Raw genomic sequence first — 19,056 nt, 5'->3', positions numbered from 1 at the left:
ATGTTTTCTAAAATATGTTTTGTAACCTATAAAAAAACATGGAATATTTGTATAATTTTAATTAGGTTATTTATATGCACCGATTTGTATTGTGTTATTTATATGTATTTGGTTTGTATTAGGTTATTTAGAAACCAGTATTCCATATAACATAATATACAAAACAGTAAAAATACATAAAAAATATATATCAGTAGCAAACGTATTACATAAAACATTTCATTATTTTTAACTTTTTATGTCAAATTATTTACATAATAATCACATAAGTATTAGTGTATTTAAAAAAAATTTAATATTAATAAACGAAAATGAACGCAAAAAAAAAAAAACAAAGATTATACAGAACCGTAGAGGATCCGCATAGCCTTCAATGGATCTGCAAAGGGTGCTCTCCGGATCCTTTGGTCATTTTTCAAAATCTATTTTTTCTTGGTTATTTTTTTCAAACCACCTCCCATTTTTGGTCATTTCTCGAATTTTCTCTATTTTATTCTTTTCCTTCTTTTTTATTTCCATAACTTTCAGGTTGGTACCGAAGGTTCAAATATTTTCAAATCCTTAAGATGAATCAGAAAAAAAAATTATCGTTATTATAAAATTTTCTAATTTTAAATTTTAAATATATATAATAAAAAAAATTTGGAGCCAAAATTTTTTAGGCCTATTCGGCCCAAAGTTTTGAAAACCGGACCGGAGACCGAACCGGTCGTTTTATTGGTTCGATGGTTCAAGTGATCCAAAATATCAGACCGGTTTAAAAAACCGGATGATGTCATAATTATATTTAATTATATAAATAATACAAAAAATGAAAAAATAAATAATTTTTAAAATTTCCGGTTTTGACCGGTTTTACAGGTAACAACCGGACCAACCGATTCATACGAATACCGATTTTTTGACCTTTAAGAACCGCATCCGAGACCGGTTCCCGGTTGAACCGATCGAACCGACCGGTCCGGTCCGTTATTCAAAACATGGATTCAGCCCCCTTAACGCCCCCGTAATAACTTTAGAGTTATAAAGAACTATTTAGTTTATTTACATTTTTTAAAGAAATAAAATTAAATATCATGAACTGCTTTTTTCCTCTCCATCAAATTCACGTCTTTTTCTATTCATGTATGTTTTTTTCTCTTTCATCAAAAAACCCCCCATTAACCATGTGTTTCCCATTTCTATCTTTGCATGTTTTTCAAATGAAAGAGAGAAAAAATATACATTCAAGGTTTCTTGTTTTCTTAGAATATAATTTTTTATATTTGGTTCGTCCTACTTTTCCCAATATTGTGTGCCTGGCGTTTTTTTGTACATTAAACAGGTTAATTGTTATTTTTATACTATTACCAGGTAACAAAGTCATAGAATTAGGGTAAATGAAATTAAAAAAAATAAATTATATTTTAAGTATTTTCGGATTAACCATTGCTTTTTTTACCCAATAAATACAATTGCGACATTTTTTTCGATCCAACAACTTTACCTTATAAATTCGGTACAAACCGGTAAATTTAATAGTCAACTTAAGAAAATGTCTAAAATATAATGACTTTGATATAATTTATCTAAAATCAACTCATCAAAGATATCGATTGTTCTGAATATAGGAAGTAAAAGCGGTCAGATTAACAACAAATATTAAAATTGTATGAATTTATTGAAAATAAATCAATGATTTATCCCCAAAAAAACTAAAATATAGTAGTTCTTATGTGATTTTTCCTTATAATTTTATAAAATAATCATTTTGCTTTCAAATTAAAAAAATAAAATTCGAACACTCCAAAAGATGCTATACTATGGTTTTGTTTTGGTAAAACCTGTTCTTATGATAAATTCATACATTCTCTAATATTTTTTAAAATCTACATTGTTGTCCCAACAAATATCATTCCAATTTTGACGACCTCATCATCGTTGACATCCGTGCATTTTATGTATTCTATATCATACTTTTTCATAGAAAAACACAAATTTTCAATCAACTTTTAAAAGCACAAGACCTTTATGGTGACAAATATTTTAATGTGCTTATAGTTTTATGGTAAATTAACATCTTAATCGATTTATAAACCAATAAATTCGTTGGAAATCACACTATAGAAATTGTTGTTATAGCGAGGAAGACTATATGGATGATAGTGTGCCACATTATATATGGCTCTACAACGGTGACGTATTGTGACAGGAGTTTTTCTCAACAACACTATTAACCTTTATATGATATTGTGTTAAATTTTATTTGATTTTGTATCGTACTTTGAATGGCTGTTTTTATTAAACTTTGAAACAAAATATATGTAAATTTGAAAGTATTATGGTAAACTTGGTGTTATATGTTGTATATGAAGTTTCTAGTGAGTAGTTTGAGTTCTAAAATTCGTATTGAGTGAAAGTAATCATGCCTAATGGTCAGTGATTGATGGTGTGATGAGTGTGGTATGTGGTGAATTAATTACAGTAGAAAAACGAAAAAAGTAACGGGAGAGGTGGGTCCATTTAGTTTTTTATTAAATATATATCATTAAAAACATTAAATAAATATTTAAAAAGTTATATTGATAGAGAAAAATATTTATTATATACAACTTTGAAGTTGTGTAAGAAGAAAAAATATAAATATATGAAATAACAAAATTAATGATGACAATCATTTGAAAGACTTCCCCAGTTGTATACTGCAATATACTGAGTTGTAATTTACTATTTCCATCACTTTCCCAGGAAACTTACCATGGCCCTCGGTGCGCACCCTACCCCCCTCCCCCTCCCCCACCCCCTTCGGCCCTTTAAAAGCCTTTCTCCACTGCTGTTCCATTCGTCGAGAAATCAGAACTCACAAGAACAACACTAAACCTCCGCCACCGCCTCCGCCTCCGCCGCACAAGGCAGAAAACCACCGGGAAAGGAATAAGGAAATGCTGATATCAGTATTCCTTGCTCTCTTCCTACCATGTGCTGGCATGAGCGCCGTCTTCCTCGTCTACATTTGCTTGCTCTGCTACGCCGCTCGCCACTACCACCGGGATGATCCGGTAAAACCCGCCACCGAAAATGGTCTCTCCTCCACCCAACTCGCCAAACTGCCGACAACCATGGGGAAGGATCTGGTGTTGGGAACGGAATGCGCCGTGTGCTTGGATGACGTCGAGCCGGAGCAGCTTGCTCGGATGTTTCCCGGTTGCAACCATGGGTTTCATGTACAATGCGCCGATACTTGGCTCTCGAAGAACCCCGTTTGCCCTGTTTGCCGGAATAAACTCGACGCCGATTTCTTTGTTCCTCCTGAAGAAAACCCATGTTGAAAAACTCGTATTCATAACTTTTCTAGAGATTTTGTTAGGTAGTTAGTTCTAGATTTGATTCTCAACATCCTCTGTTACAGCTTTATTTTTTTAATTTTTTTTTCTCTTCTTGAGAATGTAAGAGTAGTGATTATGATTAGTTGTTTCATTGATTATATTCTAATTGAAGTTGAAGAGGATTGTTGTTGATTTTTGTAAAAATGTTAGATTTTTTTTTTACAAGAAATGTGAAAAACAAGCCCGAGTTTTTTGGAATGTAGAGAGAAGAGAGAAGATCGGTGGCCGGAATTACGTGGGATTGAAGCGCCGCTGGTAGTGTTTAGGGTAAAAACTGTTTCTCATTGTTGGCATATAGCTGTAAATTGGTAATGAGGTGGCATTAACTACAGTGTGAGGGCAATTATGTAATTTACTCCTTTTTTTTCTTAATTGTAAGTGTAGAATGTTCGAATTTAATGAAACTAAGATTTTATTAGAAATCTGACTTCGATTAAATGGTCTTCAGCCAAAGCATATATTTTGATCAAATTGTATGAATGTGGTTTAATCATTGAATTTTTATTCTCTAAAGAAAGAAAGAATATGTTAAAAAAGTGATGTTGCACATATATTGTTAAGGTCAAGTGGTTAATAGTGTGGTTTAGTAAATTAAGTATGTAATTTATTTACATTAATGGTATATAATCCTTCTATTTATGGTGGAGCATTTTTCTAGTAAAACAATGAAAGAGTGTGGTGCAATTTGAGGAAAAAAAAAAGACAAGAATATATAGCTAGAAGAGCGGCTATGAGATTTACGTGGAAGACACGCGCCGCCGGTGAGAATAGGGGTGCGGGTAAATGTTTGAACTTGTTGCAGTATAGCTGTAAGGGAGAGATCGATGGCGATAGGTGGAGTGTGAAAAAGTACTAATTATTAATGACTTAACATATGGTTTGGCTCTAGAATTTTTATTGGAAGAAATTAACTTTTAATGAGTTTCAAATTTAAGTGAATTATAATCTTTTTTCAACTCATATGTGATATGTGTGGTTAGCATGAAACGTACTGAAATAGTATTTTGGTTCTTTATAGTTTTTTGTTTAATTAAAGGTGTTATGTGTATATATTATATAATAGTAGTATTTTGGTTCTTTTATGTTTAATTAGAAAAGGATAATGATTTAAAACAATAATGTATTTTTTTATTTATACATATTTAGCCACTGATTTTTATTTTCGTCAACATTTACCCCTTTAACTTGTTAAACTGTACACATTTGTATACATTTAGTCCTTATAACCGGTAAAAATGATTTAATAGGGTAATATATTTCTCACTTTGTACATATTTAGTCCATAATATTTTTGTATACATTTAGTCCTTAATATTTTCTTTGTTGCAAAATAAGTCATTTTTGTTTTTGTACTCATTCCGTACTTATGAATGATTTCTTTAGGTTTTTCTCACGATATCTTACGTGGGATAGCCATATGATGGTGAATATATACAGTTTAATAAGTTGAAGGGGTAAATGTGGACGAAAAAAAACTCAGTGACCAAATATGTACAAATCGAAAAATATATTACCCTTTTAAGTCATTATCCCAATTAAAAATTGCTTTCTTCTTGTTTTGCAGGAATGCAGATGAGGTTTTGTTTATTTTATATTATTTTGTTTTTTGAAAACGATTATGTTTTAGTCACACAAAAAATACTACTATTAATTGTTCTATCATTTTATGTAAACTTCTTGGGAGAACCAAACTTGTCGATGTAGAAAAGTGTATCGATTAAACTTGTAGATTTTTTATAAATTATAGTGAAACTTTTTTTTTATTTAAAAAAAACTTTCACAAGGATTGTTCACGTAAAAAAGGGTAAACAATTACATTTTCTATAAATTAAAAAATTTAAGAATATATTTGTCAAAATATAAAACATTTGTTAGTGTCATAATGTAAAACTGGCAAAAACTCCAAAAATAAAAAAAACATTACTAGCATATATAATATAATTAGAGATATTATATGTAAGATGCCTAGAATTTTTATATATGTATAATATAAGATCAAATTTATAGTATTATTATGTTTAATTATATAATTATTATTATGTTTAATTATATAATTTTGATCTGTGAAATGAATATATGTTCTAAACGAATATATAAAAATTTGGAAAATAGATTTAAAAAAAAACCTAATTTGTAAAAACAAAAATACTAATAAACATATATAAAAACAAAAATATAAAGAAAATTCTGAAAATATAATTTTGTAAAATATAAGAATGTACAAAAATTTTTGGCTAAATTTGTAAAAATAAAACTTAAGCCAAACATATAAAAAAAGTTGGATGGGCCAATGTAAGAAACCTAGTCGTAAACAATAGAGAAAATGACTCTTGATGGTAACTAACTGTTGCATTTGTTTTCATTTGGTATTTTTCCTTTTTTTTGTACTCAATATACAATCAAACTTGTTGTTTGTGTTCACCATAACCCTTTTGACCGGTCGGCTTTTGACATGTGATAGCCGGTCAAAGGGTTATGGTGAACACAAACAACAAGTTCGATGGTATATTGAGTACAAAAAAGGAAAGAGACCAAATGAGAACAAATGCAACAGTTGGTTACCCTCCTAATTCATTTTCCCTTCGCTCATTTACAGCAAATCACACGTCATCTCCTGCTGATATTAATGAGTTTATGAGATTCATTCTTGTTTCTCTTCAAAACATAACCTACGAAATAACATTATTCATACATATTGTAACATCCGGAACTCCAGGTATCAAATTTTTATTAATTATTTTTGTGTTAAGAAGAGGGACTCGACGAGTTGACGCCTAGACTCGTCGAGTAGGATCGTGATTGCTGATTGGATTTAATGAATGGGCTCGACGAGTTCGCGCTGTGGACAGAAACCCTAAATCCTCAGGCTTGTGCCCTATTTAAGGGATCTTATGGCCCTCATTTGCGGCAACCTTCACTCTCGACGAGTTCGCGCTGTAGACAGAAACCCTAAATCCTCAGGCTTGTGCCCTCGTGTATTTGGTGATCTACTTGAATCTAGGGTTTTCTTATGCCTTCTTTAGCTTGGATTTGAAGCATTTGAGGTCCCAAGGTGGAATTCTTCTTAGATATGGACCTTAAGATGTCCAAAGAGTCCTATCTATCCTGCTTTATACTATTCCTTTGGAGATATGACCCTTGGTTACCATTCTAGAAGCTATTTCACCAAAAGAAGCCCTATGAGTGTTGCATGAGTGTAAAGGTCGGACCTTTACGTGATTATTGTGTATTGGAAGGTCAGATCTATAGATTAGAGAAGCATATCTGACATCAAAAGGTCTTTTGAGTGTTGCCATGGAGGGAACTCGCCGAGTCCATAAGGGGACTCAACGAGTCGAGTCGGGTTGCCCCGCGATTCGTGACCAGTGGTAACCTGTCGAGTGAAAGGTTAACTCGACGAGTCGAGTAAAGAGTTATGAGGATTAAGAGGACACACATGGACTCGCCGAGTCACGCGAGTGCACTCGACGAGTTTGGTCAAGGTTTGACCATTGACTAGAGTTGACTTCAGTTGACCTTAGGGTTTTGGTCAAGCTGGTTCAAGAGAGGTCAGTAAGGGGTAGAATGGTCTTCTACCCATTCTTTGGAAATGAGAACAAGGGAAAGTATTGATTAGAGATGTTATTATGTTGATAAGAGGAGGCTAGGTCGGGTTATCGAGCACGAGAGGTTATCCGACATCATACGAGGTGAGTCTTCTCACTATACTTTACCTAGAGTGGTAATTATGTGTGACCGGAAGGTCTTATGTGATATGATGAGTATGTGATGTATGTTGTTATATGATATGTATGTGCTATGATATGTTATGAGTATTATGATATGGACCGAAAGGTCGACAGTGTATGGGCCGGAAGGTCAAGATGATACGGACCGGAAGGTTAGAGAAGTGGGACCGGAAGGTCTACCAAGATTATAGGACGGAAGTCCCCCGAGACACATTGACCGGAAGGTCTTGTAGAGTTATATCCTTGAGTGACATATGTGCGCATGTGGTATTTTGGGGAACTCACTAAGCAATTATGCTTACCGTGTATGTTATATGTGTTTCAGGTACCAACGAGGAACGCGGGAAGGCGCCGACATGATCTGTACACACATGAAAGAGTTTTTATGTATTTGAGATCTTAGGATTGTTTTATTTGGATGATATATGTTATATTGGGTCTTGATATTTCTTATGAATGAAATTATGTTTTAAAAATGAAAAATTTGTTTTGGAAATTCACGTTGTTACAAATTGGTGTCAGAACCTTGGTTTGAGGGATTCGGATGCACCTTCGGGTGTATTTGAACTCAAACTAAGGATTTGAGAAAGTTTTTCATAAAAGGATCAATTTTTCTAAAAAGTAACAGAATCTGAGAAAAGCGGAAAGAAGCAGTGTGTGCGATCAGCCAGCGCCCGAACGGTGATTTCCCAAAATACCCTTACATTATGTGATATGAGATATGATATGATATGTTATGCATGCTAGAGTAGGCTAGGTATTCATATTAGGAGTAGAGTGGCCTGATTTGTGATGCCTTAGCCTAGGAGATTACTGCTGTTATGAGATGCTTCGAGAGTGAGTAGGTAGCAGTGAGGAGCTTATGGGAAGTCTACCGAAGGGTAGCCTATGCATAGCGAGATCTAGAGTACTTGTGATCTGGGATCCTAGGAGGAGGACTTGGAATGAATGTGGATACGGTGTGGAAGGTAGTATAGGGCTCGTACTACTGAAAACACCGGATTAGTGCGCAGTCCAAGTAAGAATCCTTAGGGTACCAGGGAACAAGTAGGGTTGAGTTATTGAGTGCGAGTATACTCAAGCGAGTCTCTGATATTTTTATGTTGTATTTCAGAGACATCATGGTTGGGACACGCCATAGACCAGAGACCAGCGGTGTGAGTGACGAGGAGATTCGTCAGATGATCCACGATGAGGTGGCTGCGGCTATCCGAGCAGAGATACCAGAGATGTTTGGGTCTATTAAGACCACGTTGATTGAGACATTCGATGAGCGGTACTCCGAGGTTATTGAGGCTGCAGCCGCTGCTGCTGCTAGACCTCAGGGGGGTGACTCGTTGCTGTTCCGTGAGTTCAGCAATACGAAGCCACCGGAGTTTGATGGGACACATGACCTGATTGCTGCGATGAGATGGATTTCTGATATTGAGGGATGCTTTTACACCTGTTTGTGTTCGGAGCATCTGAGGGTACGGTTCACGCTGAACCAACTCTGCTTGGGAGCGAATGATTGGTGGAAGTTTGTGACGATAAACTTCACTCTTGCAGAGATCTCAGAGGTGACCTAGGAGAGGTTCACCACCATGTTCAGAGACGAGTATGTTCCCCTGGTGGAGAGGGAACGGTTGGCACAGGAGTTCTTGTCCCTCAAGCAGGGGACGGAGTCTGTGACTGTGATTACATAGATGTTCCACGAGAGGGCGTTTTTTTTCCCTGAGCACGTGTCGTCTGAGCAGGCACGCATGAGCCAGTATTTGAGCATTCTGAAGAGGGACATTTGGGAGTTCATGGCGAACTCGACTTACCGGACATTTTCTGAGCTCCAGGTAAATGCCTGAAAGAGGGAGATTGAGCTAGAGACTCAAGTCAGGGAGGAGGCCGAGTCTCAGGGGAGGGACAGGCGACCAGTACAGGTACAACCGACAGTCAAGAGGGCTAAGCCCGCTGATACGAGATCTGGAGGCCAAGAGAGGCCGCACTTATGGGAAGTGCGGCAAGGGACATGATGGAGTGTGTAGAGCGAGTGCTTGCTACAAATGTGGCAAGGAGGGGCATATAGCCAAGGACTGCCCCAAAGGATTCATGGTTTGCTTTCATTGCAACCAGACGGGTCACTGGAAGGCCGAATGCCCACAACTGTTACAGGGATCAGCCCCTACTACTGCACGAGCTACTGAGGGTCGGCCAGTGAAGGCCGAGGCACCAAAGGCTCGCGGGAGAGCCTTCCAGTTGACAGTGGAGGAGGTCCGCGCAGCGCCCGGTGTCGTGGTTGGTATGTATTCTTTCATTTATTTATTCTAAGTTGAGATATTGTGCTTATATTATGATATGCGTAGGTAATTTTCTTGTGAGTTCTGTACCTGCTTTGGTGTTATTTGACTCGGGTGCGAGTCGATCATTTTTGTCGTTAGCATTTAGTCAGCACATCAATATTTGGCGAGAGGCGTTGAGTCGACCTCTACGAGTTTCCAAAGGTGACGAGCGAGCGGTGTATGCTACTGACGTGATTCGAGGATGTGTACTCGAGATCTTCGGTGTTGAGTTCCCGATAGATCTGGTCCCGATTACGACGGGGGATGTTTGCGTTATAGTGGGCATAGACTGGTTAAGTAGATTTGGGGCGCTTATAGACTGCGAGCGGCAGATGGTGACGATACGAGACCCTAGTGGGGGAGTGCTGACGGTATTTGGCGAGGGTACCCGATGCGGGTCAGCATTTTGTTCGGTTGCTAGAGCGAGACAGAGTTTACAGCAGGGCTGCAGCGGGTTTGTAGCTTAGGTGATGGATACACGAGTGGCCGCAGGGAGGCCGAGTTCGGTTGATGATGTTCCGATAGTACGTGAGTTCCCAGATGTTTTCCCTGAGGAGTTGTCAGGTGTGCCTCTCAAAAGGCAGGTGGAGTTCCGCATCGATTTGGTTCCGGGGGGCAGCGCCTATCGCCAAGGAGCCTTATCGCCTTGCGCGGCCAGAGATGCAGGAGTTATCCTCGCAACTTCAGGAGCTGCTGGTGAAGGGGTTTATTCGACCGAGTAGCTCGCCGTGGGGAGCGCCGATCCTTTTTGTCAAGAAAAAGGATGGGTCACACCGGATGTGAATTGATTACCGGGAGTTGAACAAGTTGACGGTCAAGAACCGTTACCCCTTACCGAGGATCGACGATCTGTTCGATCAGTTGTAGGGAGCGTCTTAGTTCTCTAAGATAGATTTGAGGTCTGGATATCATCAGATGAGAGTGCAGGATGAGGATATCCAGAATACGACGTTCAGGACTCGTTATGGGTATTACGAGTTAGTGGTGATGCCTTTTGGGCTCACCAACGCACCGATAGCGTTCATGGATCTCATGAACAGGGTGTGCATGCTGATGTTGGATCGATCGGTGATCATGTTCATTGATAATATTCTGGTGTATTCGAGATCCCAAGGGTAGCATGAGGAGCATTTGAGGGAGATCCTCGGAGTTTTGATATCGGAGAGGCTCTTCGCCAAATTCTCCAAGTGTGATTTCTGGTTACGAGAGGTCCATTTCTTGGGGCATCTTGTTAATCAGAATGCGATATTGGTCGATCCGGCCAAGATTGAGGCGGTGATGAGTTGGGAGGTGCCGAGATCCCCCACCGAGATCAGGAGTTTTTTGGGGTTGGCCGGTTACTATCGGAGATTTATCAAAGATTTCTCCAAGATTGTCGTGCCTCTCACCAGGTTGACCCGGAAGGGCGTTGCTTTTACGTGGGGTCCAGAGCAGCAGACCTCGTTTAAGACTCTTCGCTAGAGATTGTGCGTAGCCCCGGTGTTAGCCCTTCCAGAAGGAATGGAGGATTTCGTAGTGTATTGTGACACGACGATATTGGGGTTGGGTGCGATGCTTAACAGAGAGGGCACGTGATAGCATACGCATCGAGGCAGCTAAAGCCTCACGAGGTGAGGTATCTCACCCCACGATTTGAAGTTGGGGGTCGTGGTGTTCGCCCTCAAGATATGACGTTATTATTTGTATGGGGTTCGGTGTATCATATACACGGACCACAAGAGTTTGAAATACTTGATGGATCAGCTCAACCTGAACATGCGCCAGAGGAGACGGTTGGATGTGGTAAAGGATTATGACTGCGAAATCCTGTACCATCCAGGCAAGGCCAACGTTGTAGCCGATGCCCTGAGCCGTAGGGCGGATAGTGCCCCGATACGAGATATTTGCATGAGGATGACGGTGATGACTCCGGTGTTGGACACCATCCGAGAAGCTCAGGCAGAGGCTGTGAGACCGGAGAACCGCAAGAGAGAGCGGGTGATTGGGCAGGTATCGGAGTTTGTTACCGATAGCCAAAGAAGGTTGTAGTCTTTGATAATTTTGCAACTTTAATTTCATTTAACTTTTCGGGGAAAATGACTCAGGAGGGTAACCAATTGTTGAAGTTGTTCTCATTTGGTCCCTTTCATTTTCTTTATACTCAATATACCATCGAACTTGTTGTTTGTGTTCACCATAACCCTTTGACCAGCTATCACAGGTTACAAGCCGGTCAAAAGGGTTATGGTGAACACAAACAACAAGTTCGATGGTATGTTGAGTACAAAAAAATGGACCAAATGAAAACAAACGCAACAGTTAATTACCCTTAAGAGTCATTTTCCCTAAACGATAATATAAAAAAGTATGAGTACACAAGAAAATTTTAGTAAACTTTTACGGTTTAGTCTTTAAACTATTTCTAAGAAATAGAGAGAATAAACATATAACATTTTCGATGGTAAATATATATATTATAAATCAAAATTATGGTCACTTTATTATGTTACTTATTTTTTAACATTTAATTAAATAATATTTTAGACTATATTTAACGTACTAGTTGTTAGCTGAAAGTTAGTTAATAGTTGAAAAACTAATTGTTAAATAAAATGCTAGTTGATAGTTGAAAAATTAGCTGATAAATAATAATGTTTGGTATAACTAGCTGAAAAGCTAGTTAAAAGATATAAAATGACATAAAAAGACATTTAAAAGAATGTATTTCTACAATTAATTAAATGATTTATTTGAAAAAAAAAAATTAAAAACTCTTAAAAAACTGATTTAAGTAGCTTTTTAAAAAGCTAGCTTATAAGTTACTTTTTGACTTGTCAAACATGACAACTTAAAAAAGTTTGAAAAATAAGCTAGTTGTGGCACGCCAAACACGACGTTAATGGTAACTTCTTCATATATGCAATCTTTCTAATAGTTTTATTTGCAATATGTAACATTTTCTACATTCAAAGGCAACCTTTTTTAAGGGTTTAGGTAAAAATTACAACTTTGGGTTATGATATATGCAACCTTTATTACGATTTTTTTACACCAAGTGTGACCTTGTTTACACTCACATGCAACCTTTTTTTTTTTTAATTTTATGACACTAACAAGACATTTTTTTTTGTCAATACATACACATGTTTTTGTTACATTTGCAACATCAATTTTTCATGCACTCTGATAGATATTAATACGAATGACTAACTCAATTACACTATAACAATAATAATATAAATATCATTGATAATTTTACGGTGTAGTTTCACATATTTGTCCAAAGATAAAACAACAATCATAAATCATTGTCAACACAAAGTTGTCACCCTTTACTATGCCACTATTTTATATGCAAGGAAGCTCCTACTTTTGATCCAGTTGACTTAGAAGAGCTTCTATTTTCGGTTGGCAACTATCGGGTTTGCTTTGACAGGAAAGCATTATGCTTGGTCATCGGCCTGCGGTTCAGGGATTTCCATCCCAGTTCTGGTTTTACAGCATTCAGAGAATGTGTGTTTCCATTTGTGCCACTTTTCACGTTCGGTGACTATGGATGACCATACGGACGTGTTCAATAACTCACTTCAATTAAGCATTGAAGACGTGATGAAAGTCTCCCTGCTATATATGCTAGAGCGAGGATTTTTGCGGAAATACCCGCGACAACTATTTACTAATGAACGTATGGCACTCGTCTTTAATTTACAAGAGTTTAACAGGTATAAAGGTTTTTACCCACATTATATCAAAATGATACATTTACTTATTAAGTGTAATTTTTTACATAGGTACCCATGGGGAAGATTGATATGAGATTTCACTTACAAACAATTGTGTATTGTGTTTGATAAGATTAAGGACCATTTGAACCCAAATTCGGCAAGAATCGAAAGTAGACACACCTATACTCTACAGGGATTTGTCTATGCATTTAAAGTATGTACACTATATTTAATAAGAGTTTTTAAACAAGTATTGTAAATCTGTTACCTTGGTAAGTTGTTTGTCATCTTAATTTTGTAGATTTGGATCTTCAAGACATTTCCTAATAATAGTATTGTTGCTTCCCTTATATTGGGTGTTATCCCTCGGGTAGTTGCATACCCTAGGATGAGGTGTTTGCATGCACCTGATTGTGAACATATTCTCGATGTTACTGATGTATATAGTTTAGTCCACCTTATAATTTATCAGCTGATATGACATAAATAACTTACGCTTAACCTTTATATATATATATATATATATATATATATATATATATAATGCAACATCCCCCCATCGAGTTGTTGTAGTCTACTGCGCAGGAGCGTGCTGCTAGGTGGTGGATTAAGAGTGTCTAGTGGATAGATGCTACATATTACGCTTATGTTTGATTTATGGTCTTCTTTGTTAATGTTTTAAAACAATTGTCTTTTGAAGAGGTAGCCAAAACAGGTTTATCCTTACAACAATATTATGATATCGTACATACATCACTACAAGTTTTTCAAATCAACGGTATCATACTATTGGCTACCTTTTTGACTAGTATGTCTACTGTTAAACTGAATATTATTTTTGGCTTTTTGCCACTTTACTTGGTCCTACTTGAAGATTCACTTTTTATTGAGTCTGTGGGAAACGGAGCGTCATAGTTTCTGCTTGTGTGACCAATCCTTTGGCAACAACTACATTTTTTATGAATCGGACCTTCACCTTAGGATGGGATACGATTATGGTTTTTAGGTCTTCCGACTTGTCGTTTGGCCATCAATGGTGGCAAGACATCCATGAATTCATTTGGTTCTTCGTATTCAGCTGGAACTAGTACATGAAACGCAACCTCTGTATATGTTGAACGATATGTTTCCATGTGAAATACAATGACACCTATGCACTGCAGTGTTGATATCTCAGTCCCTTGAATACCACCATAGCATGAGTAAAAGGTATACCCAACAATTTCCATTTACCACACGTGCAGTAATGACATTCCAAGTTTACTATACCATTTTTCATTTGGCCGGTCACCTCATATCTGCTTTGATCAATCTGGTATACCCGAAAACCAGATGATTTGTTGATCCTCCTATCGATGACCTTCTCAGCATACTCAGTGACATCTTTTTTGCTTTTAGTTACAAAAAAAATTACATATATGTTTTCATGAATAGTAAATTACACTACAATTATGATTGAACTATTACAATATAGGGAAACACTTACCTCCAACATTACGCCACTGGCACCAACATTGTTGCATAGTTGCTCGAAAGAAATCGATCAACATTGTTATCGATAGTTTCCTTGAGTCTCTTGATAATGCATTGAAGGACTCGAGGCTATTTGATGTCATAATATTGTACCGAACCATGGGGAAACATGACCTTGACCATCTTTCGTTATTGGTTCGGTCTAGCCATGTCTGACAATCATTGATTAGTACACGAAGTAGCCTACTCAAGCTTTCCTTGAAATCAGACTCTCGGTATGCCTTTGCAGCCTCCCAAAACAAAATCTATGGTCTCTCTTTCTTGCCTATCTTTATTCTCATATTCATCAACAAATGGCAACAAAAAAGTCCGTGATATGCATTCGGGAACACGTCTTGAATGGTCATTTCAATTGAGTTGGATCTATCTGATAAAATAGCCAAAGATGGCATGTCCCCAATACATTCTTTGAGTATTGATAAAAAACCAAATCCATGACTTTCCAATTTCAGTTTTCCTAACACCAAATGCATTAGGAAGGATTTGGTTATTACCATCCATGCCTACTGCTAGCAACATGGTGCCTAAGTATTTCCCTTTAAGGCATGTATTGTAACGACCCAAATTTTCAAAAGAAAATTTTCATTTTTAAATAGTCAAACACTTTCCATAAACCATAAAATTTCAATACATTTGTTTTCAAATTCTTAACAATAACAATATTATTCCAATCATCAGAGTGTCCCATGAAAATGCCTGAGAGAGAGTGCATGTCGCGCCATCAAGCCTTGTCCTTGCCCTTAGGATCAGATGTACCTGAAGCAAATCCACAAACTGTAAGCTAATGCTCAGTGAGTTCCCCAGAGCATACCCCACACACAATCTGTTGGATATAGTGTCTAAGTCCATAACTATATTTGGTATGTACTTGACCCGACCCGGCATGGTTCATTTGGGTTGCACTTCACCCGAACAATTTATGGATAATCTTTTGAGAATAGTATAAGTTATGATTTATTAATATATTATAAGTTCTAATATATTAATATAAAATCATATTATTTAATTAGTATTGATCTATAATTAATCTAGGATTAATTTAGAGATCAAAAGTATTACTAATTAAATATGAGCTCTTATATTTATATAGTGTGGGCTAATGCTTATTTGGAATGGGCTTGGCTTGCATGGAAAGTCCATGGTTGGAAAGTCCATGGAGCTTTAACCCATGGATCTCATGGAAATGAAAAGACATGGGTATTAGGGTTTACATGGATGTAACCCTATTCCACCACACTATATAAAGGAGGCTTTGGTTCTTGAAATCACACTAGTTGTGGTGAGTAAAGTAAGAGGGCCGATTTCAAGATAGTTGTGACTATTCTCTCAAGGTTCCAAAGTTTGTGGAGATTTGTGATTTCCATTTGAGGCATCCACACTATTGGTGCTAGGCTCTAAAACTCCAAGCAATCAACTACAACTACAAGGTAAGTAATTCTACTAGCTTTATTTGATTCAAGTTCCCCATGCCATGCTAGATAGGAAAAGAACCTTGGAAAAATAATTATTTGCATGTATCTTAGTCAAACATAGATCAAAGGTTTCTAGGGTTGCATGTACACCATAGGAGTGTTAGAATGCTCAAAACCCATCACAATCCACATAAACACATACCATATTAGCCATAACAACTACATATACCAAATAAGACATGCATACAAACATATAAGGAAGCAATGGAAATCCTCCAGGGTCTTACACTTAGTGCCATTGGAACCCCCATGTGGTCTTAACTAACTGCCATGGGAACCCCGACATGGTCTTCCTGCCATAGGAACCCCCACATGGTTTTCCTGCTGTGGGAACCCCACACGGTCTTTACAATCAAGAGATGACATACAAAATACACAAGCAAATATACTAGAATGCCATGGAAATCCTCCAAGATCTTACATATAATTGCCTCGGGAACCCCCCCGAGGTCTTTCATGTGAGTATCACAAGTACAAGCATATCACATATCCCATAACACCTAATCATAACTCATAGCAATAATGGGTCGGCCTTGGTGCCTTAGACCCATTGGTATGGTTAGGAGACTCACCTCTCGTGAATGCTGAACTGACAAGATAAGCTCATATGAATCCCACGTTCTGCTCCCACTCAACAACCTATAATCATCATGTAATCTACTTGTCACAATCCCAAATTACCATAGTTATCCTCGAAGTCAACCCTAGTCAACCTTGGTCAAAGTCAAGGTCACTAGTCATGGTCAACATTCAATGTTGACCTTAACTCGTCAAGTGCATCCAACAACTCATCGAGTTACCCGAGTAACTCTTTAAATCACCAAGTTACCTATGTAAGTCGTCGAGTTCCTCAACATCCAGAAGACCGAAAACCCATGCCGACCGAAAACTCCAATCCTTTCACAGAAATCACTCAGAATCTCGAAAACGGGTAAGCCCTACTCGACTTGTCGAGTTGTCTAAGGGACTCGACTTGTTCCTTCAGTCCTTTTTGTGTTCAGTTCTTTCAAGTGAGATCCAAGGTCCCAAACTTCAGATCCAGCTTCTTCTAGTGTAGTTACCATGTAAAGGTGAAAACTTTATGTGCATGCAAGGCCTCACAAGGCAAAAACACCAAAACTAAGGTTCCTACAAGGTCTTAATGCATGGAAAGGGCCTAAGCTGAATAAAGTGATAAACTTTATGTCATTGAGGACCTAAAGGGGTCTAGATCTAGAACCATATCCTTATGACAAGTCCAAGTCCGAAGATGACACCATTTTGCACTAAAAGTGACCATCTACCTCAAAGAAAAGAGATCCAAGCAACTAAGGTCAAGATAGTGACTTTATACCTCAATATGGGCACCAATACAGGGTGGATGTCGGATCTACTACTTACCTCTTTGCTCCTTATTCTTCAAGCTCCACAATCTTCAAAATCACACCAAAAATCACTCTCAAAAGATCTCTTTCTCTTTCAAGAAGGTGTAAGGCTCAAACTAGGGTTTCTCTGGCTATAAGAACGATGGAAGAGGCTGTAAATGAGCCATAAGTTCTTTAAATAGGGTTCAAACCCCTGAAAATTAGGGTTTCTTGTTATAGTGCCTACTCGTCGAGTCGGGGCCTTCCGACTCGTCGAGTAGGATCTGAATGCCGCGTCCTCATAAATAACTCTACTTGACGAGTTGGAGCTCCCCAACTCGCCGTGTCCAAGCACAAAACCCTAAAATTTGATAAATTAAATGATACATGGAATAGGTGTTACAAATCTCCCCCACTTGAACTAGACTTCGTCCTCGAAGTCTGCTAATGCGAATAAGTCCGGATAGTGATCCCGCATCTCATACTCCGGTTCCCATGTCCATTCGGAGCCTCTTCAGTGATGTCATTGCACCTTCACTAGCTTCACTTCCTTGTTCCGAAGAACCTTCATCTTCTTATCCAAAATTTCAAATGGCCTTCCAATGTAGTTCAGGCTCTCGTCCACCTGAATGTCGTCCAGTCAAACCACCGCGGCCTCGTCGATGACACACTTCCGAAGCTGTGACGCATTGAAGGTGTTGTGTATCTGGCTAAGCTCGTCCGGCAGATCCAAGCGGTAATCCCCTTTGCCCACTCGGGCCAAAATTCTGAACGATCCAATATATTGCGACCACAACTTGCCTCTCTTACGGAACCTGATGACCCCCTTCCGTGGTGACACCTTTAGTAGCACAAAGTCCCCCACCTGGAACTCAAGATCCGCTCGACGCCGGTCGACATAGCTTTTCTGAAGGCTCTATGCGACTCGTAGCCTGTCACGAACCCGCTGAATCAACTCAGTAGTCTTGAGCACCACTTCAGGGCTCCCCATGACCCGGTGCCCTACCTCACCCCAACAAACTGGGGTCCTACATCTCCTACCATATAACATCTAAAACGGAGTTGTATGTTTGAGAAAGTGTGTTTCTATGATAGTTTAACCACTTGAAACGAATCAGTAGTATTATGTTTCGTTGCCCTAATCTGCCAATCACAATTTTCCATATAGAAAATAGCTTCAAACATGTCTTTTGTAGATTTTTCTCACTTTATATTGGAAACCTTCACTAACACTTTTCTTTCCTAAATTAAGCTTACGTTCTTCCTTGTTTTTGAAGAGTTGGAATAACTTAACATGGGAATTATAGTTGTGTGTTTTGGCCCATTTACGATTTTTTTGAGCTAATTCGGGCAGTGGTAAAGGATCAGGCATACCCTAATGGGTGGGTTGTGTTACTTCATTTTCGAGAAAATAATAAGGGAACTTTTTCTGTTGTTCTTTTTGGGGTTGCGGTAAGGGATCAGTTTCCTCTTATCCATCTTCATGATCATCCCCATCAAATTCAGTGTAACTGTAAGTCCCTTATCTCGGATCTATCAATGTATCAATGCAATTGTTTGAATTAATGCGGAATCTTAATCAAACAATGATACAAGACA

At 38.0% G+C, this 19,056-nt stretch overlaps 1 protein-coding gene across 1 annotated transcript; it reads left to right on the top strand.

Moving 5' to 3' along the window:
* The first annotated feature begins 2,829 nt into the window (after positions 1-2,829).
* Positions 2,830-3,509, top strand: LOC111914295 (E3 ubiquitin-protein ligase ATL23). Its single transcript, XM_023910070.2, has one exon. It carries the CDS (start codon positions 2,922-2,924, stop codon positions 3,306-3,308), a length of 387 nt encoding a protein of 128 aa, XP_023765838.1. The 5' UTR covers positions 2,830-2,921; the 3' UTR covers positions 3,309-3,509.
* The last annotated feature ends 15,547 nt before the right edge of the window (positions 3,510-19,056 follow it).

The sequence above is a fragment of the Lactuca sativa genome, chromosome 8, assembly GCF_002870075.4.
Source record: "Lactuca sativa cultivar Salinas chromosome 8, Lsat_Salinas_v11, whole genome shotgun sequence".
In the NCBI taxonomy this organism is placed as follows: Eukaryota; Viridiplantae; Streptophyta; class Magnoliopsida; order Asterales; family Asteraceae; genus Lactuca; species Lactuca sativa.
This window is presented reverse-complemented; position numbering and strand designations above follow the sequence as displayed.